This window comes from Pezoporus flaviventris, unplaced genomic scaffold (assembly GCF_033815535.1).
Source record: "Pezoporus flaviventris isolate CSIRO_AGI_PZ_B2104156 unplaced genomic scaffold, CSIRO_AGI_Pfla_v1 ptg000016l, whole genome shotgun sequence".
NCBI lineage: Eukaryota > Metazoa > Chordata > Aves > Psittaciformes > Psittacidae > Pezoporus > Pezoporus flaviventris.
In genome coordinates, this window is record NW_026892564.1 from 5,736,810 (window position 1) to 5,763,364 (window position 26,555).

Here is a 26,555-nt window from a genome sequence, read left to right on the forward strand (position 1 = left end):
GGCCAAAACAATATTGAGTAGTAATACATTATATTTTAAAAGTTCTCCTTAAAATTTTAAGTAATAGAATTTATAAAAAATATTTTAAGTAAAGTATGAATTATTACTGTATTTTCTATAGTGGTGAAATACATAGTCATACATGTACTGTACATGGACAAAAACGTTCAGAGCAAATTTTTTTCTAATTGCAATTTTTCCAACATGCAGCATTCAGTGTTGATAAAATAGTATTAATAAAACGACTTCTAACTTCTATTATATACTGGTTATTATATGTACTATATAACTAGCTTTATACTAGTTACAAAGTCAGTGTTTTTCTTCAATAGAAGACCAAAAACAAAGTGAAAAAAATATTAAAACTTCAACAAAGTGCAATTGAGGCTTTCCAAACTATTTTTGATTAACTTAAAATAATTTCTGAAATTACACACTTCCTGTGTGGGTCTACTAAAATATTTCCAGGATATTTTTAAAATGTCATCTTTCCTTAATCCGGCCTTCCACCAAATTCTATGAAAACTCCAACTAGTCCAAAGTTAAACTGTACCAAAGACTTCTGCGTGAAGTTACATGAAGTTAATGGTGTACACCTAGATTTTTCAAACATTTATGTGTGTGCAAGGATACCAGCAGTAAAGAAGGTCCATGGAAAGGGAACATAGGGAAATGATAGAAACTGTTCTAAGAGATTTCTATCAGAAGATTTATCTTTGAGTCTTTGCAAAATAACTACAGGGATTTAACACAGTGCCAGACTACTTGAATTTGTACCTACCTGGATCACCTCAACCATTGCCTACAGCTCTTTTGTTATTAAAAATGAGTCCTTTATCTAGATCCAAATGTAGTCAATATCACACAGTTTATAATACTAGTGCTTTTCAGTCTCTGAGCTAGGGAAATGAACTGCATGTATGCTTTGATGACAAGCAATCAAATGTTTTAGATTTCACACAGAGAACTGTGAAAGAGTCCAGCAGTTCAAAATCATACAGATATCTTCCTGGATTCTGGCATTCTCATTTAAATGTGGCTTACTAGACAATGATCTGCGCTGGCAGTCTAGGAACCAGGGAGGTAATTTAATGCACATTGCTTGGCTGACTCCAACAATAGAAGATAAGTTGGACAAACACAAGAAATGTTATAGAAACAATATGGAAGGAATAGTTACTGCCTGATTTGGCACCACATTTACTAAATAACTTCTTGATAATATGAAAAACTGAAAAAAAGTAAATGATTGTCATTAATTTTTGTTGTTCAATATTTGTAATTAGAAAAAACATAAACATATCTGTGTCAACTTTAGAGAGTTGACAAATCAAAGTAGCACAGAGTGACAGATACATATCTATAAGATATTTCAATTTGTAAATCCATTTGGAAGGAAGACCATATTTTGTTCTATAACTGAACAGCAAGTAGGACTTCAACTCATCCATATCTGGAGCTCCCAGATGATACTGCTACATGAAATACACAGCAACAGAAGCAGCTTGCTTTCTGCTACTAAGGAAATATAGATCAATGGTTATTGATGTAAGGCGCAACAAGGAATAACATCCCCCACATTTTTATTCTGACTGCTGTTAATTCAACAAATCAGTGTTGTATAGTCAGATCATCTGTTCTGGGGCTGTGGGTTTTGAAGGGGGTATGTTGGATTTTCTGCTGTTTGGTTTTAGGGTTTGTTTGTTTGCTTGCTTGTTTTTATATAATTAGCATTGCATTGCTCTCTTAAATTCTATAATAGAAATAAAAATATTTGTTGGCCTCTGTGAAATACCAATGCCATTGTGTTCTGGATTTAGGAGTTAAGGCCCACTCCAGCTCCTTTTTATTTTTATTTTTTTAAATACCTATGTGGCAGCAAGAATTAACATTTCATGCTGTTAGTTACTGGCAAGTTTTCCTTTGGATATGGTTAAATGGTTAAATAAGAAGTAGTATAGCAGTGTAGGAGAGACAAACTGAAAGCAAGACAATGCTTCCAGCCATCTTGAAAGAAGTTAACTTTCAGACATTAATAGAAAATCCACAGAATCAAGGAAATTCAAAGTTAATCAAGAAATTCTGCACTGTTGTGCCGAGACATCTTTAGGAAATTAGGATTGTTTTGAGTCACTGTGCTTAACTTTTAAGAATAGTGAGGTGTGTTAATGTCTGCTGTACTTAGATTTTGAATTAGAATTTCTATAGAATTTTCTGCAGCCATGAAAAACAGGAATATTTCTGACATTATATCCATTTTACTTGGCTGTAATATTTCTGGTTTCTTGCCCACACTTTTTGTATTATCTTAATGTAGAGTAAAATAGTTGAAGTAGACACAGCCTACATTTGGTATCGTTAAAATACAGGCCACAACTTTATTTAACTACATAAACAAGCATACGTAACTGTAGTGGATTAGGGCATAACAGCCCTTAAGGCCATTATTTAGTGGGACTGGTCTACTGCAATATAAGCATTGCCTGAATCAACCCCTATTATAAGGTTATGCTACTTTAAGCTCTTCCTTGTAATACAAACCACAGCATTCAGTGCACTTGCTAGTATTTTCCATATTTTTTTCACTACTGAGAAGGTATTTGGCCAGACATATGAGGTAAGATACTTCTCAGTTTCTTCTACATATCTACAGTTTAACTCTGTACTTCAGCTAATCACTTTAGGTTTTCTGTCTAAGCAATGGAGATTTGTAAGTGCTTTTACAGTGAGATGCAAGTAGCCTGGTTTTGAGTTATGATTTAGGAGGAAATTTATAGCATTTAAGGTGGCTATTTCTTTACACAAAAGAATGCACATGACTAACTCAGATGTGGGCTTCTATATTTAACCAACTGTGCTGGAAGGAGGCAAAAGTTTTAGATGGAAAATTAAAGAAGAATTTCCCACACCTGAGAATGTTAAGAATCAAAGCTATTCATGACTGTCCAACACAAGTTCCAATCCAGCAGATGTCTTGACTATATTAAAGAGTAACTGTAAAACTCTTTTAATGGAAGCTCATTTAACACTTAGAAGTTGTGAATCTCAGGCTTAAGGCAAAGGAATTTGATAACATATGGAAGCAGACAGCATCCTCTGACAAGCCATTTGTTCCTACAAAAAACATCAGCACCTTATCATTACCTGCAACTAAAAAGATCTGCAGCACAGTATGATCAATAGCACATAAAAGATGTTTGAGATGATGCTGAAATCTTAGCATAAAGGCTATCAGTATATTTGTTAATAGTTTATAATTTCTTTGTATCAAGAACCTTCAGAGATGCTGTTGCTTTGCCTTTTGTCAGAGCTTAAACTGTAGTTTCTGCATTTACTACTGTAGTTAACAGTTACTACTGATGTGTAGTAAAGGGATATAACATGGATAATTGCTTTTTTACACCTTATAATTCACACTTTCAGGTGGATGCTGGCTACTTATTTTCTAGTGGGTAGCAATCCTTATCACTAACAAAATTATTTTATTGTAGGTAGCATACATTCAACTATTTTAAATCAGAAAGCTAAAAATGAAACAGTTGAAATTACACTGAGTACCTGGAAATTCAAAAGAACAGAAATAATAATGCTAAAAAAAATCCTATAATATTTCATATGCAGCTTATCATAGAATCATAGAATGATTAGGGTTGTAAGGGACTTTAAAGATCATGTAGTTCCAACTCCCTTGCCATAGGTAGGGACTCCTTCTACTAGACCAAGTTGCTCAATCAGTACAAAATATAGGACGCTCATTTCAGAGGTGAAGGTGGTAGAATGCTAATAGTTACAGAAACATAAAAAGACAATGTTGTCATCTACTTATTCAGATTAATTTCAATCTGCTTTCAAATATTAGAAGGAATAAAGTATCTTCTAGAATTCCTTCTTCAGTATGGTTAAACTGACAACAATGTCCTAAGATTCTGAACTCTCTCTAGTTATACTGGAATTGCTGCAAGTATGAGCTGTACCACATGTAGATTCAAGAAAGACGCTGGCAGCCTAATGGACCTGGTTACAGACTCCTGACCTGGAGATGGCCAGCCTCAGGATAAGGTATAGCTACCCTAATTTAAATGCTGTGAAGCTGCTCTGTTCAACCAGACCCTCAAGAAGACCCTGACTTGCTCCCACCACTTCAGCAGAGGTAGTTGTTATAAAACATAATTATATACATGAAGATTCTTCCCACATGGTGAATATTAGATCAGGGTAATTTTTTAGTGCAACAATTGAGTTTTAACATAAATTTAAGATAAAAAATACTTTTTTAAATGATAATGGTATAGTTGGTCCACACTGACCAGTGTGCTGTATGAGCAAGAATAGTTGGCTTGATAATCTTTGTACTGAAACTTGATTGAGCATGCAATATTTTCAGTTATATTTCTTGGTTCTAGAAATTATGCTTTCTGCATAGCTGAAGAAAAAGACCATGATTTTAATGACTGTCAGAAAAATCTACACAGCAAAATTACATATACAGGTTATTTTTGTGCTTGAGGTAAGTCAAAAAGACAAAAACATTCTGTATGAGGTGGTGTCAAGAAGAGAAAATTTGAACCTGTAAAATAATTGTGCAAAAGTTTTGTTAGTTTTTTTAAAACTGGTAATATACCTTGAGACTATTCCAAGTGATACATTAAAAAGCTCAACATCCATATACCATAATGAATAATCTGAACAAAGTGAATACAAATATATCAAAAAAATCTATTAGAACTACAAAAAAAACAGGATAGCAAATTTGATATGCTCAATCAGACATTTATGAATGGATTAATTACTGCTAACATAAACCAGAGAGCATACGGAGAAAAGATGATATATCTTAATAAGCTTTTTGTTAAAATATAATGTAGAGGCCACCAAATGGAACATATGTAAAAACTTCAGCTGCACACCAGGTATTTACTGCTTGTTTTTTTTTAGGTAACATATTAGGGCATCATGAGAAGCCATGAAGATTTAAATATAGTAACTTTTGCCTCTTACTAATTTTTTTCCTTTCCATAACAATAAAGCACGGTTTGCTGATTACACATCTCTTTCTCCCCCTTACTCTCCCCAATTTACATTTATTAAATCTAAATAAAACTACATTTTCCAAACACCATTTAGAGTTAGGTCTTATCGTCAACCAGGTTCTTATATATTTGAATGTTTTTCATACTAGCAGTATTTTATTACTGTTTTTATCAACATATTCCATTAATATCTGCATTACCATATCATACTAACATGGTTCTAGGAAATGTTCATTGACACAAGAAGCAATTGAGAAGAACGAGAAGACAATTACAGAGGAGTTGGATACACATTATAACCACAGTGAATATTTAATACAAAAAATAATATTTCATTTCATATGTATTAAGCTATCATTTTCATAAATAGTTCTTGCATAGGTCAACATTTTTAACCTGCAATTCCCATAAGAGGAAAGCAGAAAAAGCACAAAATGCAGAAATATAATTTTCACATTTGGAAAAAGAGATACATGAACGAACAAACAAACAAATCTGTTTAGCATAGCTGTCAAATATTCAACTTAAAAATCCAGTGGATGTTTTTTATCACTGGAACGAATGGATTTAAACTGAGTAGTTTTTGCTGAATCCACCTTTATTCAAATTAATGTTGAACATTGTGCAAGCAAACTTTTAAAAGAGAGTAGCTATTCTGAGATTTAACTACAGAAAAATTACATTAATAGAACCTTTTTTTGAACTGTTACTTACCTAAATTTTTATTACTATACTTTTTAGGCTTCATTTTACAGGCCCTCTTCAGCATTAGCTGTGCAGTAGATATATCCTTAAAACCCCTAGGGGAAGATAATAACTTACTAAGCATTTCACATGTATTATGTTACACCAGCTGCATATTATTGTATAATACACTTTCAAAAAGAATACAAGTGCATATAGTACTTCTTATGCATGGTATGAAACTTTCTGAATTACACAGATAGCCTGAATATTTAACATTACATTATTGCAACTTATTAAGCTGCTCTTGCACATTTGTAAAAGTAATTACAATAATTTTTACTTTGTTCTATACCAAAGATTCTTGAAAAGAGGAACTTAGAAAAGGCAAGCAGCAAAACCCAACTGTACTGTGCATATTCTTGGAAGTCACTATGTAAGCAAAATAGTTTAACATACCATTCTTCTGAAATTTTCTCTTCTTTTTGAGACATGAATGAAAATATCTTTCTTTCCTTACAGTCAGAGAGCTGTGACATTGTTCCCTTCCCTGACCTGAAAACAAAGTAAAAGAGTGGTACTGAAAGGTAGGTAAATAAGGCTCTTGGGTAACTATTTTGCAGTCTTTCTTATTCTACAAGTTGTTTGTGCCTTTTAAAAGCACTTTTGGAGCTTGGAAATAATACAAAAAAATCTATTTTAATACTCCAGGAAGGCTTTATCTTGGAGAGTAATAAAAGTCTGCCATCAATTTGAAATTGTTTACATTTCAATTACTTGGAGCATATTTCAGTCCTTTCTCTCCAAAAGAATGCAGCTGTGTAAGAAATCCCTTTTTATCTTTATCTAGTCTTACAAATCTCTATTTCAACATCTATGTTATGATATATGTGAAAAATATAAGTTTTATGATTTAAAGTCAAACCTAGATAAAAAAAAATACATACATATATTTTTATATTCTTAATTCTTATAGTTGATGAAAAACAACAACTGAATTTAATATATTTGATTTTAACAAGTTAATACATTTTGGAATCATAGAATGGTTTGGGTTGAAATGGACCTTAAGGATCACATATTCCAGCTTCCCTTGCCATGGGCAGGGACACCTTTCACTAGACGAGGTTGCTCAAAGCCTCATTCAACCTGGCCTTGAAAAATTCCAGGGATGGGGCAGCCACAGCTTCTTGCGGAAAACTCTTTCAGTGCCTCACCACTCCCATAGTGAAGAATTTCTTCCTAATATCTAATCTAAACATCCCCTCTTTCACTTTAAGGTCATTACCCCATGACCTGTTACTACATGTTCATGTAAAAAGTCCCTCTGCAGATTTCTTAGTAGGTCCCTTCAGGTACTGGAAGGCTGTTACAAGGTCTCCCTGGATCGCTCTTTTCTCCAGCCTAAAGAACCCCAACTCTCTCAGCTTGTCTTCACAGGAGAGGGGCTTCAGCCCTCTGACCACTTTCATGGCCTGCCTCTAAACCAAGTTGAGTAGGTCCACATCCCTCTGGTGTTGGGGGCCTGGTCATGCTCCTTTTGATGCAGCCCAGCATACAGTTGGCTTTCTGGGCTGCAATAGCTAATTGCCAGGTAGTGTTGATCTTCTCATCAACCAATGCACTAACTCTCCTCAGGGCTGCTCTCAATCCATTCTCCGTCCAGACTGTATTTGCACTTGGGATTGACCCATTTTTTTTTCCACTCCAGTAATATATAAACCAAATGTAGCAAAAGCATCAGAAAACAGTCTCAAGTTTTCCTCACTTTGATTTTTGTCAAACACAAATGAACTAAATATAAAGAAAAAAAAAAATTAACTTACCTGCTATGAAAGCTACTATTTTCTGCTAAGTATGAATGTGGGTTGTTAATGCACTGCCCAACTTCTTGTGGTGACAGTGGTGAACCATTTGAATGTTCACTGGAATGTGAAGGCCTAGAATACTTCTGAGCAAGAGAAGAAGAAAAATAACTCAGTTAATGATTCCTGCAAGTTTGAGTTTAAAATGTGCAGGTAAACCTGCACCATGCTTTGCAGAATCTGTTACCATAACAGAAAGGATTCTTAATAGTGATATACCAAATTAGACCTTACATCTGGGGACTCATTCCCTAAATATAATGAATTATACTTTTATAGGAGTCCTTTCTTTTAATTGTAGGAAATAAAACATTAGTATTACTAAGCTTGTAGCAAGAAAAGAAAGCTCTACCAAAACAAAAAGCTAAAACTTCAAAGTTTGTCAAATAACTAGCAGACATTACGGTTTAATGACCTTTAGCTGTTCTGAAAACAGTCAGCTGTTGTCATATAATGCAGATCTTAGTTTTTTTAAAGTAGTGTGTCAAGTAGCAATTTTTAATCCACTGCCAAATGTACAGATGAAGCACATCATCTTTTTTTCTGCTACTGTGAAGTGTTGAAATAGATCCAAAATAAAGAAAAAAATAAGCAAATGAAAGAAAACCTTAAAGAAAAATTGCATCTGGAGATGAGGAGGAAGTCTGAGACTTCTAAAAGTAATTGTGTTTTTCAAGTCAATAGATTGTCGTATTAATCACCCCAGAATAGCATATCCTTAAGGAATGAATAAAGACTGAAGAGTAAGAAGTTTCTGTGACATGTTACCTTTGGCCAGTACAGCTGGTTCAAGAGCAGGAGTGTTTTTGAAGGGAAACGGGTGGAATATAGAGTTAGCCATTCCTTCTCTAATGCAGCTTGCATGAATGAGTAAAGTTAAATAGTGCACTGATAAAATCAGTTTAGTTTTGATAGCTTTTTCAAAGTCTCTTAAATTGTCTTACTCATTCTTCCAAGTGTTTTCAAGTTGTATATCAGAACTGCTACCTGCAGAGCAATCACACTTAAAACACCTTTGGAGATCTGTATTGTACTTTATTTTTAAAAAATCAGATTAATAGTATTTGTGAGCTGCGTTTTTTTTTTTTTGGGGGGGGGGGGGAATATTCCATTTTTTAGAAAATATGCACCCTCTCTTTCTCAAATTCTTATAATTTTATCCCAATATTGTTAATAAACCCAAGTTATTCAAAACGACTCCCATACAAAGGCTGAATAAATACAGACCTAAGGTATTTAAAGGTCTAAAGAACATGAACAGCTTTGCTCACTGTTTTTGACTAGTATTTTATATCCAGATGTAAGCGCCTGATCCTGTCAAACCTGTTTTTGTTGAGTTGAATCAGTGAACAGTTTTCATTGAAACCTGGTGTTAAAAAAGGTGAATGCTATATGTACTTATTCCTTCAATTAATCAATTTTATTTTTGATGTTATGGAATAATTTGTGAACTAAAATAATAGCTTGGAATGAAGAAGGGTGACAAGATTAGGTGCTAACTTGTGTCTCTAGCACTTCAAGGCAGAATTCAGTTTTCTTTCATAAAAGCAAAATTTAGATTTTGTTTCAAACTCAACCTGCATACGACTTATTTTTCTTATAAGTCCTTGAGGTTTTTTTGACCATCTGTTCTTTCACTGTATTCTGATAAGTGAGAGAAATAAATTACTCCTACACAGTAAGTAAATACTGCTGAAGAATTTGGCTTCACTTACACAGGGCTCAGTCATTCAGTCTGTTCTTACTTCGGCAGCAAAGAGCCTGGGGTTCATTCTTTTGAAAATGTCTAATTTATAAAAGTGAACTGTGTTTCTCCCATTCATAGAGTATTCCAGATTGCATGATTTCTGACCCTGTGAAATTATCTTTACTTCAGATACCTTACTGTTTAGTTTGTGTAAACAGGACTTTGCATAGCCTTAGACTGGTGAAGAAGGTCTTCCAAACCCTTTGAAATTCTGAGAGACAAAAGGATCATATTCCGGCTATTTGAAAAGGTTACTTCAGGTAGTGGTCACATAATTCGGTAACTCTAAGACCACTCTTTTTTATTATGAGGTAATGATTAACCAGTATTATTCTTCACCTTCCATTCAAACCTAACTGTTCAAAATAAATTTTCAATAAATTTTGACTTTATTTTCATATCTTAAAAGGGATTTATTCTTACACCTTCGTTTCCTTGTTTCTGAACTCTCTATTCTTTTGTATGTTTTGGTTTTCATTCTTTCATTTAATAAATCTGGATAAACTCTATGCTCTCATGATTAACAGATAATGTCCCTTTATGACTCTTCCCCTTCCTAACATTTTAATTAATGATAAACATATAACATTACCCTTTTTACCACACCTCCTCTCTCAGGTGGTTGTATATGTTAAGAAATGTATGTAAATAAACTGTAGAGGCATGCAACAAATAAAATGTATCACATTCTTTAACTAGTACATTTACCTGCAACCCACTAACCCATATCTTCTCAGTGATTAGTCTTATGCCAATAATGACAACTAAGTGGCTGATTCAAACAATTTTCATTAAGAAAAGGAAAAAAAACAACCCCCAAAAACACAGGTAAAATCTATTCCAGAAGCAGACTGTAGTAAATCAAAACATAAGGTGATCATTTAAAGTTGTGAAACTAGTACAATTCAGACACAGAAGACTGATATGTTCATATCTCAACAGAGACAAAGATATGATATATTCAAATCTTGTAATTGCCTGGGGTCTGTGGGCAGAATGGTCAAAATGCAAAATAACTAGGAGAAAAAGGAGAAAATCTGACCAAAAACTGTCAGTGAAATCAGATATTAGTTCTCCTTGTCCTCCTTGAATTTACTCTTCAAATGCACTGCAGAAATCATATTTCTGGCTTTTCAGATGAGAGTTTTTCACTAATTTTCTAAGTGTGGGTTTGCAACCCAGTCATAGGTCAACTCAGTTTTTCGCAAAAGCTGTGTCTTCAACTTTGCTGGTATATAAAGGTTTATGAAAGTGGCAAATTTCTGAAGTATTTTTTTCCTCCTTTAATTGCAAGAGAATCAATACAGCTGGGAGGGGGTAGATTTCCACTTCTTGTACAATTTAAATGTCAAATAATCTAATTTTTTTTTGTGTGTACAATGACTTGTCAATTATCTGGCTACTTAGATGTCTTACATAAGGAGTGAATGTGATCCATGTTCTAATGTCAAATTTTAGGTGCAGCCTGCATCCTAGCTACTTGAATTTCTACTTCTCTGATGAAACTGTTTGTGATAGAAATCAACAAAATCATGAAACATGAAAACTACCACTCCAAAATTGTAGACAATTTTTTGGAACAAAAATAACTTAAGCAGCAAGAATAACTGACTGAATCCTCCTGCTTTATAGTTGTACCATGACCCAATTAAAGTTCTTTGCTCTCAACCTTTAGGTTGAAACTCTTCTCACAAGTATTTTCTTACCCCAGTGTTCACCATTTATTAATTTAATACTCTTCACAGTGTTTCTATTTCTTTCATGGCCTGTAAAATGTCTATCAGCGTTCTAAATCTTAAAAATAAATTTCAGTGAAAATCTAAAATTACTTTTCAAAGGTATAAATATGCAAGACAAGAAAAAAAGATAACTGATGTATCATCAAGCACGTTTCACACTCCTATGAATGTGTAGCATATTATAAAAAACATACAAAACTGACATTTGCTTTGGCCAACAAAAATAAACACATAATTGATTTTCAAATATATGCTCTTCCACTATGTTTATCCCTAGAGATTTTGACAGTGCTATGTTCAAGAAACTTTTGTCCATATTTTCCCCCATAAATACAGTCCTAAATTAAAACTAATGCATAGTTTATGACAGAATTACCAATACTTAAGGCTAAAACCTACATCCATTTCTACTGATATTGTCCATGAAAAAAACAACCCAAAACAACAACAAACCAACAATCTGAGATGAATTACAAAGCAAATAAAATTATAGTGCTTGATTATATGGTCTACATAAACCGTTACAAGCATACATTTGTTTCTAAAGCCAAGTTAAGGAACCAATTTCTTAAATATTGAGGTATATATGTAGTTTCACACATATGTATAAATCTCATACAGTTGATTTAAAACACATTAATTCATCTGAAGATCTCTCAAACTTTTGTATCCTCCATACTTTGTTTACAGTGTTTGTTTCAAATCAGACTGTATTCATTACTTTTTAAAAGTTGCAACTTTTACAGGTACACAAAACATACATAGACCGTTATAAATGTTTCTTAAAACTTCACAGAAATAAATTCACTCTAACTTATGATTTGAAACACATTTTTAATACTTGACAAATTATTCTAACGTTTCTTTAATTTTCCTTTTTTTTTTTTTGTGGCAGACTTTGTGTTTGTTTTGATTTAGCTCCTGCTCATGATACAAATAAAACACTTCCAAGACTAAAAAGAATACAGACCCCCAAATTCATTATTAAATACAATGCAATTATCCTCGATATCATTCTTCAACAACAAGAAGGTGCAAATATTTTTGGGTTTGGTTTTTTTTTTCTGAATTTTATTATTAAAACTTTCATGGTATTAGCTATTTCCATTTATCCATCAGGATCAAAACCTATTTATCCTGATTCACAATGCATTTTTTTAACCTTTTGAGAATCTAACCCTACAGGGTTATTTTCCCTCTAATACTTCAGCTCATCATGAACTCTGGAGGTTACGGACTTTTTTTCTTTTCATGGCACATTATATATAAAACCTTTTTCATGTTGTTATTCCTTCATTTCTAAAAAATTTCTATCCCTTCTTTTGCAGACTGCAATCACTATTTACAATCAAACATTAAAATCCTGTGGTCTCAGAAACAGAATCAAATCCTACAACTATTAAAGTCAGCGACAATGGTTCTACTAACTTCAACTGGGATTGAATGAGCTATTGAAAAGGAGAGTTTTAGTGCAAATATTATTTACATAATCTAATTCTAGGCATATTTTATATGCTCTGGATTAGTTCTGGAGTTACATAATCTTTTATAATGACTATATGTGTAGCTTGGACTGTTCTGAGTCCTATTAAACCATGAACAAAAAATAGCTCACAGAACACAGTGTCAAACCTACACTCAGCTTTGAAGCACTTTGACAAGTAACTGTCCAAACTGTGCATAATGTTACCACATACTGCCTTTCATTTCTGTTAGATCAAGGAGGATCGCAAAAGTATAATAAAAACCAAACCAATCCCCAAAACTGTGCTATGGTTAGAAGCAGAGGATGCAAGAAGACATTAACAATGCAGGCTGAAAAGGAAGACCAGCGCAGCTACAGGTTGGGCAGAGAAGAGATTCAGAGCAACCCTGCACAGAAGGACTTAGGGTCGTTGGTCGATGAGAAAATGAACATGAGCCAGCAGGGTGCGCTTGCAGCCCAGAAAACTAACCATATCCTGGGCTGCATCAAAAGGAGCATGACCAGCAGGTCAAAGGAGGTGATTCTGCCCCTCTGCTCCCGTGAGACCTCACCTGGAGTATTGTGTGCAGTTCTGGTGTCCTCAACAAAAAAAAGGACATGGAACTATTGAAACAAGTCCAGAGGAGGGCCACGAGGATGATCAGGGGACTGGAGCACCTGCTGTGTGAAGAGAGGCTGAGAAAGCTGGGGCTGTTCAGCCTGGAGAAGAGAAGGCTGTGGGGAGACCTCATAGCAGCCTTCCAGTATCTGAAGGGGGCCTACAAGGATGCTGGAGAGGGACTCTTCATTAGGGACTGTAGCGATAGGACAAGGGGTAATGGGTTCAAACTTAAACAGGGAAAGTTCAGATTGGACATAAGGAAGAAGTTCTTTACTGTAAGGGTGGTGAGGCACTGGAATGGGTTACCCAACAAAGTTGTGAATGCTCCATCCCTGGTGGTGTTCAAGGCCAGGGTGGACAGAGCCTTGGGAGGCATGGTTTAGTGTGAGGTGTCCCTGCCCATGGCAGGGGGGTTGGAACTAGATAATCTTAAGGTCCTTTTTATGATTCTATGGTTCATGACTGCTCCTGAACACTACAATAGAGTAGAAGGAATGGGAGGGGAAAAAAGGGGTATTTTATAAAAAAAAAAAAAAAAGCCACATTGCAATTTCACAAAAAATGTGTGTGGAATTCTTTTCTTTAAAAAAAGAAGATTCACCCTTCAGTTCACCTGCCTGGTTTTGTCTAACTTGTTTCTCTGAACTTCTCCCCTCAGTGAGGCAGGCCATTAGTGTCATTTTCAGTTAGAAAGGCTCTTTTTCCACCAGGTTTTACAAAGTATCTACATGCATATTTTTTGCCCATAGAAGTGGTAGATGTGTCATCCCTGGGGACATTCAAGGCCAGTCTGGATGTGTACCTGGGCAATCTGATCAAGAAGTTCCTGCTCATTGCAAGGAGGGTTGGACTAGATGACCTTTGAAAGACCGTTCCAACACAAACTATTCTATGATTCTATGATACTATTTTTTAATAAGAATATGTAATAAGACAAAAGAAACAAATTTGAAGGACTTTTCCACTACTTTATAGAATACAAAAAAGTTCTTCAGTGTGGCGATATCCTTGATTTCTACTTTCCTAATTTTTAGTGAGTATATTTCAATAGTGCAGTTAAAATCTAGTTTACTCCAAGAAAATAAATCAAAAAGTTAAAACAAAAAGATAAGTGGAAGATGGTATTTTAATCCAAGGCAGAACATTCATTAGCATTCTATGACTATTTCAAATAAGCTGGCAAAATTTCTTTTTGGGCAATACATGCCACATACAGAACTGTTTTTCCTACTGTGAAATATTCTGTAGTTTAATAATTGATCAGACTGGCAGGGGGAGTGGTCAGGCAGAAAAATCATATCCTGAAGGTTATGCTCACAACAGAAAAGGGTCTATTACAACCAGCCGTACCAGCCATACTATACTGTCTTTCATCTAGCAGAAAACTGTAACTTTCTCTCCTGGTTCCTAGCAAACATATTTCATTCTGTGGAGTATTTAATTCAAATATCATCTACTCCAGGACAACATCTTTAATTTCTTTTAAAACAAAACTTCATTTTGTCAAGGCCCAAGTATTCTTTGCTAGAAATGTCCTCTCTAAAAGCATAAGTAAGTTTTGAGAAACTTACTTCTTAAGAAATCACAAATTTTTATCTCCTGTAGCTGATACAGAAGGACCACATCGTTTTTCTGTGCTCATTTATATACTGGTGACAGGCTGTGATTGAAAACTTCCTTTGAAATTAAAGATCTGAACATATGTGTATTTAGCTTTTTATTTCACCCAGTCTTCTTAAGAAGCATATTGCTCTATGTGGTAGTTTTTCCGAGTTACTCAAGTTCATCTGTAAAGCTTAGCTCAGTGTTAGGAAGTTGAATATCAGTTCAGACCCAGGCTTTCTAAAAGACTTCCAAAGCTAATATAGCATCAAATATAAACATTCTTAAATGAATCATCTATTAGTTTAATTATTATTCCATTTCCAACACCACAAAACTTCATTCTAAGTTCTGCCATTTTAAAACTATATGTAAATATGTTGACTTGAATAAATTTATAAAAAAACCTGCAGACTTCCTTTTAATTAGTGTAGTAATATATATTTTATAGAAAACGGATCTCTGAACAGCAAGCAGTAGAAAAAAATAGTCTCTTTCTCTGGGTTTGTCTTTCGTGATTTTTCACATATTTTATGTGGTGAAGATAAATAGGTTAGCACCCTAATAAAGGTTATTTTAACCTTTGGCGATGCTTCTTTTTCAACCCTGTCTTTATATAAGACAAGAGAATTAGGAAAGAAAGCTGGGCATGGCTGCATTCTTATGACTTCTAAAACCAAACAAAGTTTCAAGCCAAAAAAAGTAGCAAGTATCATCTGATTTCCAGAGAAACATTGCAATGATTAGTTGACCCCAAGAGATTTTATAAACTTAAAAAAGCTGGTTCATTACTAGAGTACATTCTTGTAGGAAAATTAGAGAACAGATGTAGTTGTGTAGATGTCCATTTATAAGAGTATGTATTGACAATTACTGGAAAAATTGTAACATTCTGTTAAGAAAAACATTCAAGAAAATTTTATTCAGGAATGTCTTATACAAATGAATGTCTCCAAAATATTTTAGATGCAGGAATCTAACTGTTCTCTCAAATCCTAATATATTATTAGGATATGCAATGTTAATATATATATATGTAACTATGTGATTTCTCTAGATATGTATAACTAAAATTATGGAAAGAATTTATTTCAGAATATATAAAAGTAAATAAATAATTAATATTTTAGGGACACAAAATTTTCATTTGCAAAAAAGGTTGATTATGTACATACATAATTAACTTTCTAAAAGTCTGAAACTTATTGTACTTCATGTCAGTCATTCCTGACCTACGTGACCCAAACTTTTCTAGAAACGCATTTTTGTCTTAAGCCTGACAAGTGTTAAAACCAAGCTCTGGGTCCAACATCTTTTTTTTTTTTTTCATACAAGAATAAACAATACAGATGGGTAAATGGTAACCTCAGCTTCAGAGGTTAGACATGGCTCAAGTATGCATAAGAAATGTATGCTTCAAAAAAACTTTTGAGATGTATATCCCCACCCACTTCAATAAACATCAGGCTCCTAGCACTGAATTCAGACCACCCCTCAAAAAGGCTCTCAGACCCCAGATGCAGTCTTTCCACATTAAAATGACAAGAATATTCAGGTCTTTCCCTCTCTGACTCTGCCACATTATACAGACTTTAGCTGGTATGTCCCTAGAAGCCTTTTCCCAAGTTCTTGTACCTCTGTGAAAACAAACAAACAAAACTTTCAGGGGCAATGAATCAAAAACCGCAGCAAACTAAACAGCCAAGGGACCACTCATCCTCACCCCTTAAATACTGTACATTCAAAGAATATAGAATTTCAAAGGAATATAATCTGAAATGTTCCATCAAGTTTGGGAAATCAATACTAAAAAGACAATAGAAAAGAAAGTTGTACTTCAGCTTGCATTTATCGTCAAAGGGAAGTCAGCCAGAAGCACAGGGTATTAAAAATAGACTAGTCTCAAGTTTATAGTCATCTAACGTTTAATATGTTTCAAAGTTCTTGTCACATGAGATATTTGACTCAATTTCAAGACAATGTTCCCTTTTTGTTTAAAAGTCCTTATTTCACAAATAATATCGAAAAAGTATTTGGAAGATAAAGAGCAAAGGACTCAGTTGTAAGCATATTTTTTTTTAAACTGATGATCAAAAATCTCTAATTACACTAAACTCACTTAACTGTAAAGAAGATATGTATTAATTATCGCTCAGCTTCACTTATACAGTCCTCCTTATATGCTCCTAGCAATAATTTTTTTTATTTGAAATAAATTATGCACAAATGAAGCTGCAAGTTGAAATTTGTTGATTCATAACTGTAATCTTAACAACTTACTCTTTTGGAGCCTACACTGCTACTTTCTGGGAAATTCAAGAACTTTAGCAGCTGATTCTTTGGGATGTTTTCCTATTATTAACCAGATGATGATTTTAACAGTATTTAGCATTTAGGATACCTTAGCCCACTCCATTCAAGGACAAACTAGACATAAAGTTAAATAGATTTTAGCTAAATTCAGATTGCATTACAGGGTATGGGTTGTTGTTGCGTTGTGGTTTTTTTTTTCCCTTCTGTATTGCCACTATTAGAAACTCAAGAATTGCATGGCAAAGAAAGTCCATTAGGGTCCTACATCCTTTTCTGAGGTACTGGTTCCTAGACAGTCAGTCCTAGCAAACAGTGGTGCATGGGGTGACTCTAGTCCGTATGTTGGACTTTGCAGCTGCTTTTGCTGAACTTCATGAGGTCAACCTGTTTATCTAGTCTGTGCAGGCTCTCTGAACATCCTGGTTCTACAGCATACTGACCGCTGCTCCCAGTTTAGTATTATCTGCACACTTGCTGAGATTGCATTCTACATGAGATTCCATCATACCGGTTACTAATTCAAATATTAACTACTTTGGTACCCCTTCCATCCATTAATTACTGTCCTCAAGTTGGATTTTGCACCACAGAACACAACTATTTGAGACTGGCAGTCCAGTTAATTTACCACCCTCTTGTCCTGCCCATACCTCAACAAATTTTGAGAATAAGACTGCATGAGACTGTCAACAATGGCCTCACTAAAATAAAGGCATTCAATATGCACTGCCCTCACCTTATTCATAGTACCAGTCCCCTTGTGATAGAAAGCAATAATCAGCCCTTGGTAAACCCATATTGGCTGCTCTCAATCACCTTCTTTCACGGGTTTAGCAATGGCTTCTGAGAGGATTTCCTCCACAACCTTCCCAGGAACTGAGGTAAGGTTGATTGGCCTGTAGTTCTTTGAATCTTTCTTCTTGTCCTTGAAGATGGGTGTGATGTCTGCCCTTTTTCAGTCACCAGTAACCTCCTCTAGTTGTCATGATCTCTCAAAGATGATAGAGACTGGCCTCAAAATTACATCACTCAGCTTGATCAATCCTCTTGGATGCCTCCCATCTGTTCCATGGTACTTGTATATGTTCAGGTGAGTTAAGCTGTGCTGCGGTTGGATAACAGCTGCTACGTTCTAAACTAAAATGACTTCAAGCTCCAGGCAATAAGACATGTATAGATTTAACTGTGGAGGAGAAAGGAAGCCGAGATCTCACTTTCCTCTTTGGTTCCTCCAAAAGTACTGCTATTTTACTCAATTACAGTATTGACTGTATCAATGGTCTCTTCTCACAGAGCACAAACAAGTCAGTTAGGATAGCTCCTGAAATTTTTAAATAGACATTACTGAAAAATATTTTTTTTCAGTGGAAATCAAGGTATGTGGACATGGTAAAAATCAAACATTTAACTAGATCTATAACACAATCTACATCAACACTAAAATGCCAGTTTTAACATTACGCAAAAAATTAAAGAACTTAGAGAAGATATATTCAGTGATTTGTGATCCTTAGGCTCAGCTTTTAAGAGATTCCAGATGCAAACGTACTCACTGAGAAGAACTGATGGCTCTCTTATTACTTCCATTTACGATGAGGCATTTGGCTTAGAATGGCTTTTCCTTTGAGGCTACAGTAATGAGTCTAAAACTCCACAGAACTAAGACTTTTGTACTTTTGTATATTTTTTCCATTGCTTGGCCTATTTATTCAATTCCAATGCTTTACTTTGTCTTTAGAGGAATAAGACTAGGAAGTACAATTAATTACATCACTATACTTTGATATGTCATACATGCTAAATATAATTTAGAAAAATACTATGCCATTTGGCTAAATATCTTTAGTGTCACGCATCATTAGTGGACTTAGAACTGAGATCTCAAGGTGGAAGGTCAGAAAGCAGTCAGAACACATTCTGCATGAGCTGTAAAGCTGGAGTGCTAGCAACAGCCACAACTCCTAATAGCTGTGTTTGTGTTTATCAGATACTGACTGCAGCAATCTACTTCCAAGCCCAGGATATCTATCATAACTAGAAAACAAGATTTCAGCTTTTTAAATAAGCCTCATTGCTGAAAGAGGTAAAAAAGGGTCTTTACGTATCTGATGATGCCACAGACTGAGAATGGCATGCAATTCCTTAACATAGCAGCTGAAGAAGCATGATCATGCTAGGACATTATTGATACACAATTACTGAGAAGATTGTTCTTCAAACATGTTACTTAGGAGAGAGTTTTTCCCCTCCTTTTTAAAGAGGATGGATCTAACCAAATTTCATCATACACTTTTTTGCTTTTCTACAACATTGTAACTTTGTCATAACTTTGCTGAAAAAAGGATCATAATCTCTACAATATACCATACAGAAAGGCTGGATACTGATCTGACATTTATAAGCAATTACAAGAGCTAGACATGTGTAAGTGTGTCAAGATACAAGAAATATTATGGAGGTATTCTAATCCATAGGCTACACTTATTTCCTGGCACTAGCCAGAAAACAGACAGAAAACTGTCTGTAAAAGATTGATCTGAAATCAGACCCTGCTGTCCATTGTCTCAAAGATTGGTATGAGAAGCTGAGTCTCCAGTTGGACCCTGACACTGTCACAAGCCCACAGTCACAAGCTCAAGGCCTGAGACAAACCACATTACAAAGGATTATATTTGTATATGCATGTGTCTAGTTTTGACATGTGATAAGAACACTAAAATGAGGTGTAAAGAAATTGTTGTTCTAATTGCTGTTTACTTTTCAAGAGTTAGCATATATAACATAGTTTTTCTTCTCTCTCCTCCCCTCTTCCCCCTGCACTCCCTCCAAAAAACAAAACAAAAGAACCTCCAGAAAACAACACAGAGAACTGCATGGAAGGCAAGCAAAAAAAACAAAAAAAAAGGAATGGTTATGCATCTGAGTTTGGATATGTAAAATGTGAAGGAAATGTGAAGGAAACTCCTGGTCTATAATTTCAAAAAGATTGGGATTTTAAAATTCTACATAATACAGCTCAGAAGCAGGACGTCTCAGGAAAACTAACTTGCTCCCTTTGATGAACAGTGACAGTTTTCTTTTTAGCTTGGTTGCAATTTACAAAGTTACGTTCTCTTTTGAAAAGTATGACTAGATAGCCCTGATTTAAAACCAAATTCAAAAAAAATGATGTTTTGAGAAAAACAGTATTTACATTCTGTGCTATGTAACCACAATTACTGGTACTTACCTTGATGAGAATAAGACATATGTCCATATGCTGACTCAGTGTAGGAAAAAAATTATTCAAGTAGTGTTCTGAGTAAAAAATTGTCTTAAAACTGATCATATTTAAATGGTTCAGCTTTCTGTCACACTGGCAAGTTCAGCCATTTTGTATTTGGCTTTTACCATATTCACATTGAGAAAATAACAATGCTGATGGTTACACAGTACAGAAAGTAAGAACTGTGTCAAGCAAATATGTTGTCAGATTTTGTCCACCAGAGGTGAAGTGAGCTCCGCCTTGTAGATCATTTGCTACATGGATGGACTGCTGATGAAAGGCTGCCTTAAGATCAGCCTTCTGGAGCATATAAGGTGGAATTCTCCAAAGTCCACATGAAAGACATGAAAATATCACTAAATACCAGACTCATACTTTCTGAGACATATGTTGGCCAGATCTTTCATGTCATCTCGTATAGCCTGTTTGCACAATACAACAGACATAAAACACTACTGCCATCAATTGCTTCTGAATGTCTTTGGCAAGGTACGATGTGACTACAACAAGATACCAGTAATCGTTCAGGTAAAAAGATTACTAATCCTGCTAATATGAACAAGATAAAGGCCTTTCCTCCAGGTCAATCACATGCAATTCATTTTTCACATGATGTGGTGCCAAACTTCTGCTAAAATATACCACTGTTCATCGAGCATAAATGAAGTAAAAAGAGGAACTATCCAAACTGAATTCTGCAGTGCAAAATGGTGTCTGGATATTTTTCTCTTCTTTCACACCCTAGCATATGGGATCTCTTAGACCCAGCAATATATACTCCTCCCTACATACTTGTTTGAAACACAACAGATAGGCACTGATATATTTTGGCTTTGCTTCAGCTGTGAAACACTGGGGACAGAAAGAAACACTGAGGACAGAAAGAAACACTGAGGACAGAAAGAAACACTGAGGACAGAAAGAAACACTGAGGACAGAAAGGAGGGAATAAGCAGTATAGACTGTTCAAGGCTTCTGCTGCATATTTCTGCAGAAGGAGAAAGTCCATGTGATTTCGTATTGCCCAGCTGCAGAGAACGAAACAGCTAAAGATGCATGGAACCAGGCAATCCAACACCAAGCAACCTAGTACTGAGGATGGCTAGTCTGGGCTAGACAGAAGAGAGTGTAGCCCCATTTTAGTTAAGCCACATTACTTCCCCCAATCAAACTCTTTAGTACAGACAAGATATATGCTTGGGGAAAAAAAAAAATAAATAAAAAACGGTAAGACAAATATTGCACGGTATAAGTCTAGTTACAGACATCAATCTGGAACACTGAAATGCTCACTCACTGAACAAAGTATATCTTTCATGGGCATATACATTGTAAATTTATCACATACACTGCTCTGTAGAAAACAGATGTTCTTACATTTTTCATCACAAGAAGCTAAGGGCTCGAGTAACTTTTTTGACATTAGTCCCCAGTTCAGTATTTGAGCCAGCTGTGCAAATTAAAACGTCAACTCGTGGGTCTCCTGTCATCATCTGAACCTAAACACTTTCTCTGAGAATTGCTCCTTAGACCTATTTTTTATTTCTTTCCTTATAAACTCAATATCAATTTTGAAAAAAACACAACCCAAACCTCAACAAAAAAGCAAACCAGGAAGAGCTGTGTGGCAACACCAGAGGGTGATACAGTGCAAGCCTCTCTGCCTCAGGAGCACCTGCCCAAATGAGACTGCCCTCCTGAGAGACAGATGAAATAAAACTGCCCACATAGTTTTTTGTTTAGTAATTAAAATAAAAAAATATCAAGACACATCACAGGATTATTTGGGCCAAACAGAGTGAAACAAGAATGACTAAATTGAATTACAGCATATAAGACTCTGGCCTACTGACTGAATAATTCAAACCAGGATATTTTCCTTCTTTAATATACGAACAGATACTTCCTTCCTGTGTGAAGAAATAAATCCTTCAACTTTCTGCTTTTTATTATTTTAGAAAGAAGCCAGGGATCAGAGAACATCAACTAATGAGACTGTTCTTTTTTGTATATATATTCCAAATTAAAACAAAATAAAAAAAAATCCTAAAATTTAAGCCAGATCTCTATGTTTACACAAACACATTTCCTGTCTACCAAATTATTCCTGGGACTCCTGCCTCAAACATTTTGCATGGTCTTACAATAAGACAGTAATTCTGAAAAGTGTGTTAAAATAGCTGCTGAAAGGTAGAAGAGAAAAATAAAACTACTCCAAGTCATCAAGTCAGTGACAATAATTTCATACAAACCCCAACAAGTGGCAAAAAAGGCTGATACTCAGATGACTGAAGACTGATCAACTGTAAACTCTACTGTTTCAACTAACAACATATTTGGTTTCATAACTCTCTATGACCCATACAAACATGTGATCATAAACAGGATTTAATCCTGCCAGTAGCAGGGCTATCACATCAATCTCATTTGCAAAACTTCAGTGTAATATTGATAAATTGCTCTTGCAAAGATGCGGCAGCTGAATAAGCACATTCAGAGACAAGGGCTCATGAAAAAAACCCTCAGTCATATCCTCTTAGGTCTCAAAAGGCCAAATTGTTATCAGTTTTCTTTGCTTTACCTGAAACCATTAAAAAAAGAAAAAAAAAGAAAAAGGGCAACCAACAAATGCGAACAGTGAAAGAAAGCTGCGTTCCAGACAAATACATAGGTAAGTCATCAACAGCTGCCTTACCATGCTTACTGAGTTTTGAACTTCCCCTTTATACTATGCCTTTTGAGGTTATATAAGATAAAATTAGTTTAAAGATTCTTTTCTTGCTTACTGAATGAAAATATTGATCCTGTAGACCTTTTTTTTCACTTAATTATTGATAAATTCAGTTTTGGATGTGATGCTACTCCTCAGTTCCTTTGGAGCCTGCTTTTATTTCTTAGAATGGAAACTTCGGAGCCAGTTAAAATCTTCTGAAACTGAAAGAACATTATTAACTCTCTAATTTGTGAAAATTACTAGAAATGATGTCTGGATTTTATGCATCACAGACCTAAGTGTGAGGATTTCTTTTTCCCAATTTAACTATATTTTGCTTCGTAATTTACTTTTGTATTCAGACTCGTAGTCGTTTTAGTACTATACCCATAAGACAAAAGAAGAGCTAGTAAGCCTGATTAACCTCTGGTTTTGGGTGTGTGTTCCCTTCATTGGAATATCGCAACACTGAAACTCAGCTATATTTTCAGCTATATTATTGTTCTCAGTCTATCCTGAAAATGAACAAAATACATACTCAAATTTTGTTGACATTATAATCTGTTACTAAAATACTAAAAAGCTAAACATTTTAGAACAAAAGTAGCTGTTTCCTTATTCTCATGATTGTCCTTTAAGTGTAGAAATCTATGGGATTCAATGGTAGGTGTGACATTAACAGCAAGGCAACTACCAGGGCATCTTGAAGAGCAAGAAGCAATTAATCCATGACAAATACATCTAAATGAGCTATATATAACAAATGCTTCTTTATTTCTGGACATCCAAAACGTTAATTCTAGCTCTGGTAGTCCATTCATGGTCTATTATTTCCAACAGCTACACAATTGCTTAATAATAATAATGTTTATTTTTTACATAATTTTTTTATGGTAATGATTGTGCTTACTTCAGAAAACATGAAATCATCCACATTTATTTCTTCATAGTCATCCTCTACTTCATTGCTTTTAACAGCTGCAAGAGCACTGGCCAGTTTCTTTCGCAAAAGAAAACCCTTCCAAAATGCCTAAACAAAAAATTTAAAGCATGTTATACAAAGCCATAGATCAACCCCAAATCCAGATTCTCTGTGTTATCCCATTAGGAAGATAAAACATCTTGGGCCTTGGTCTAATAGCGCAATGATCTGTTTTTTGAACTTTATGTGACATTTAAAACTACAAGACAAATTAAATGCCAGCATATGTCTAAAGCTTAGAGTACTCAAGAGGCTCTCCACAAGTAAGCAGAAAGGAATCCTGCAACTCCCTCAACTACAAACCTGGGTCAACTAATTAATTATTTGACAATTCCTTCAGGGACTATTATAAACTGAAAGGAAAGGCTACATAAGAAAAAGTTGAGTGTCAACTTTCAAATTTCTGAGAATAAAAATACACTTGTACTAAATGTCTCACAGTTTACAAGTAGCAGTTCTTAAAGACATTTCATGCAGTTGACCTAGGTCAGTTACTCTTTCTTAACTAAGATCTTTACTTAAAAAAAATATTACCAGTAGGCATAATCATATCTAAGAAAAAGGAGCACATTAGGAATTAACTGATAGAAAAAGAGGAAGGGTGTGAGGAACACATGCCAAGCTTTAGAATCAGATCCAGGAAAACACTTCAGAGATCAAAATTACATAGATGAAATTAAGAAAATTAAATACAGGACTGCAATTTTCCTCCAACACCATTGAAGTTCAAGACACCCTAAGCATTTAAAGCACCATGTAAAAAAATTTCACTTTGCTGAAAGATGTAGTGTAGTCCACATTTAATAGCTTTGCAATGAAGGCACTAAAAATAGGAAGGTTAAATCTTATATTCTGTCTTAATGTTTAGTTTATTAATTTTTAGGAAACTATTGTCTAACTGCATAGGATATCGAAAATGCTACTGGTTTTAGACACACAATTCCTGATTATTATAAAAAAAAAGATTAAATGTATTAAAATTGCTTTCTTACAATTTAATTGTTCCTATTTTCCTACAGATCTTCATAACTATTCTGATAAGATATCCTTAGGTTACTGAGTGATCACATGAAAAAATATATTTAATACAACAAATATGATCAGTTTTTACAAATGCAAAGGAGAAAAGGAATCCTAATAGTATATGCAGAAGGATAAACTGTAAGGCAGCTGTTAACAAAGATCTATGAAAGCAACACGTCAGTGCTCATTCACGATCAAAAATAAAAATTATATATTAGTTTTTAAGAAAGAAGATGAAAACTGCCTTAGAGAACAAATTCATGATATATCTTCCCATGGAATTCAGTTCTAGTCACTTTAAAAAAGGTTATAATAGAATGAGGTAAAGGTTCATAGAGAGACAAAAAGATAAAAAGTACAGAGTAACATAAAGAGAATAAATGGACTAAACTTTTATTTACAAATGAACAAACATAAGAATAGATATAAAGAGATTTTAAAAAACATGAAATACACAGAAGATAAATAGTGAAAGACTATTTTCATACTAACATGGAATTCTGAGGTCTGAAACAAATGAAAGGACATTTTAATCACTATATGAATTTGCGAAACTTCACTTTAATATGTAATATAAGTCAAATATATAACTAAGTTTAAAAGTTTATAAAGTTTATGGAGATCAAATAATATACTAGCTAAGCATTATATTCCAGAGAAAAATTTTAGCTCAACTTCCCAGATAACTGACTGCTGTAATATGATTCTGTACTCATCCTGTTTCTTAGTATGCACATTTACTAAACATTTTGCTACTGCCAATTTGTTGCATAGATACTAATGAGTTACTTGGATTTTCAGTTTGAAAATAGAACTTAGAAACCTAAATCACTTTGGCACTGTTGACATTTTTATAGAAGACTTACAATATAGAATCCTTTTAAGATAACTTGAAATCTGGAATCAATACAGGGTCTGTTTGTTTAAAAACGCAGAAAACCCTATGAACCCCATGAACTCTGCAGGTAAGTAAACTGGTTAGCAAACTAAACAGAGTCAAGGCATGGACTTCAATTCTTGCACATAGTAATCCATTCTGTTTAACTCTTAGCTCAGTATGTACCATAGGACAGCCTATGCCATGGTCTGTTCCCAGTGTCACTATGGACAGGGCAATCCTGGGTTCTGAAGATGGGGAGAGAGGGAAAGTGATAGATTAATAAAATAGAAGAGATGGGAAGAATAGTTAGTTGTATGGCTATCATAAATGATGTACCAGTTACGGAGCATCTGTTAGTTTAATAGCATAGACATGCCCCAGTAAGAACATGGGCACAGTATGTCTTAAGCATAATATGAGAATTAAATCAAGCAAAACTAATTCAGGGAAATAGTGAAAAAGTGAAAACATTTTTATGCTTCTATTAAACTTTTTGTAGAGAAGGCTCTCTTTTAGAAATATTAAGCTGATGATAAATGTTTAATTATGAAACTATTCATCTTTCACTAATAAAATCTTAAACAAAAATAGAAGATGAGAAGTACACAAAACTAGTAAGGTTTTT

The 26,555-nt window shown here is 34.5% G+C and overlaps 1 protein-coding gene across 1 annotated transcript in view; it reads right to left on the bottom strand.

Moving 5' to 3' along the window:
- The window catches only part of LRRIQ1 (leucine rich repeats and IQ motif containing 1), a 106,059-nt gene that overhangs the window by 43,483 nt on the left and 36,021 nt on the right, over positions 1–26,555 (bottom strand). Inside the window, exons 15-20 of the mRNA XM_061454524.1 lie at positions 23,966–24,075; positions 17,933–17,943; positions 8,348–8,436; positions 7,541–7,665; positions 6,174–6,269; positions 5,745–5,830 (exon numbers count right to left, since the gene is read on the bottom strand). Of these exons, the coding sequence (XP_061310508.1) occupies positions 5,745–5,830; positions 6,174–6,269; positions 7,541–7,665; positions 8,348–8,436; positions 17,933–17,943; positions 23,966–24,075 (517 nt within the window). The remainder of the gene's footprint in view (positions 1–5,744; positions 5,831–6,173; positions 6,270–7,540; positions 7,666–8,347; positions 8,437–17,932; positions 17,944–23,965; positions 24,076–26,555) is intronic.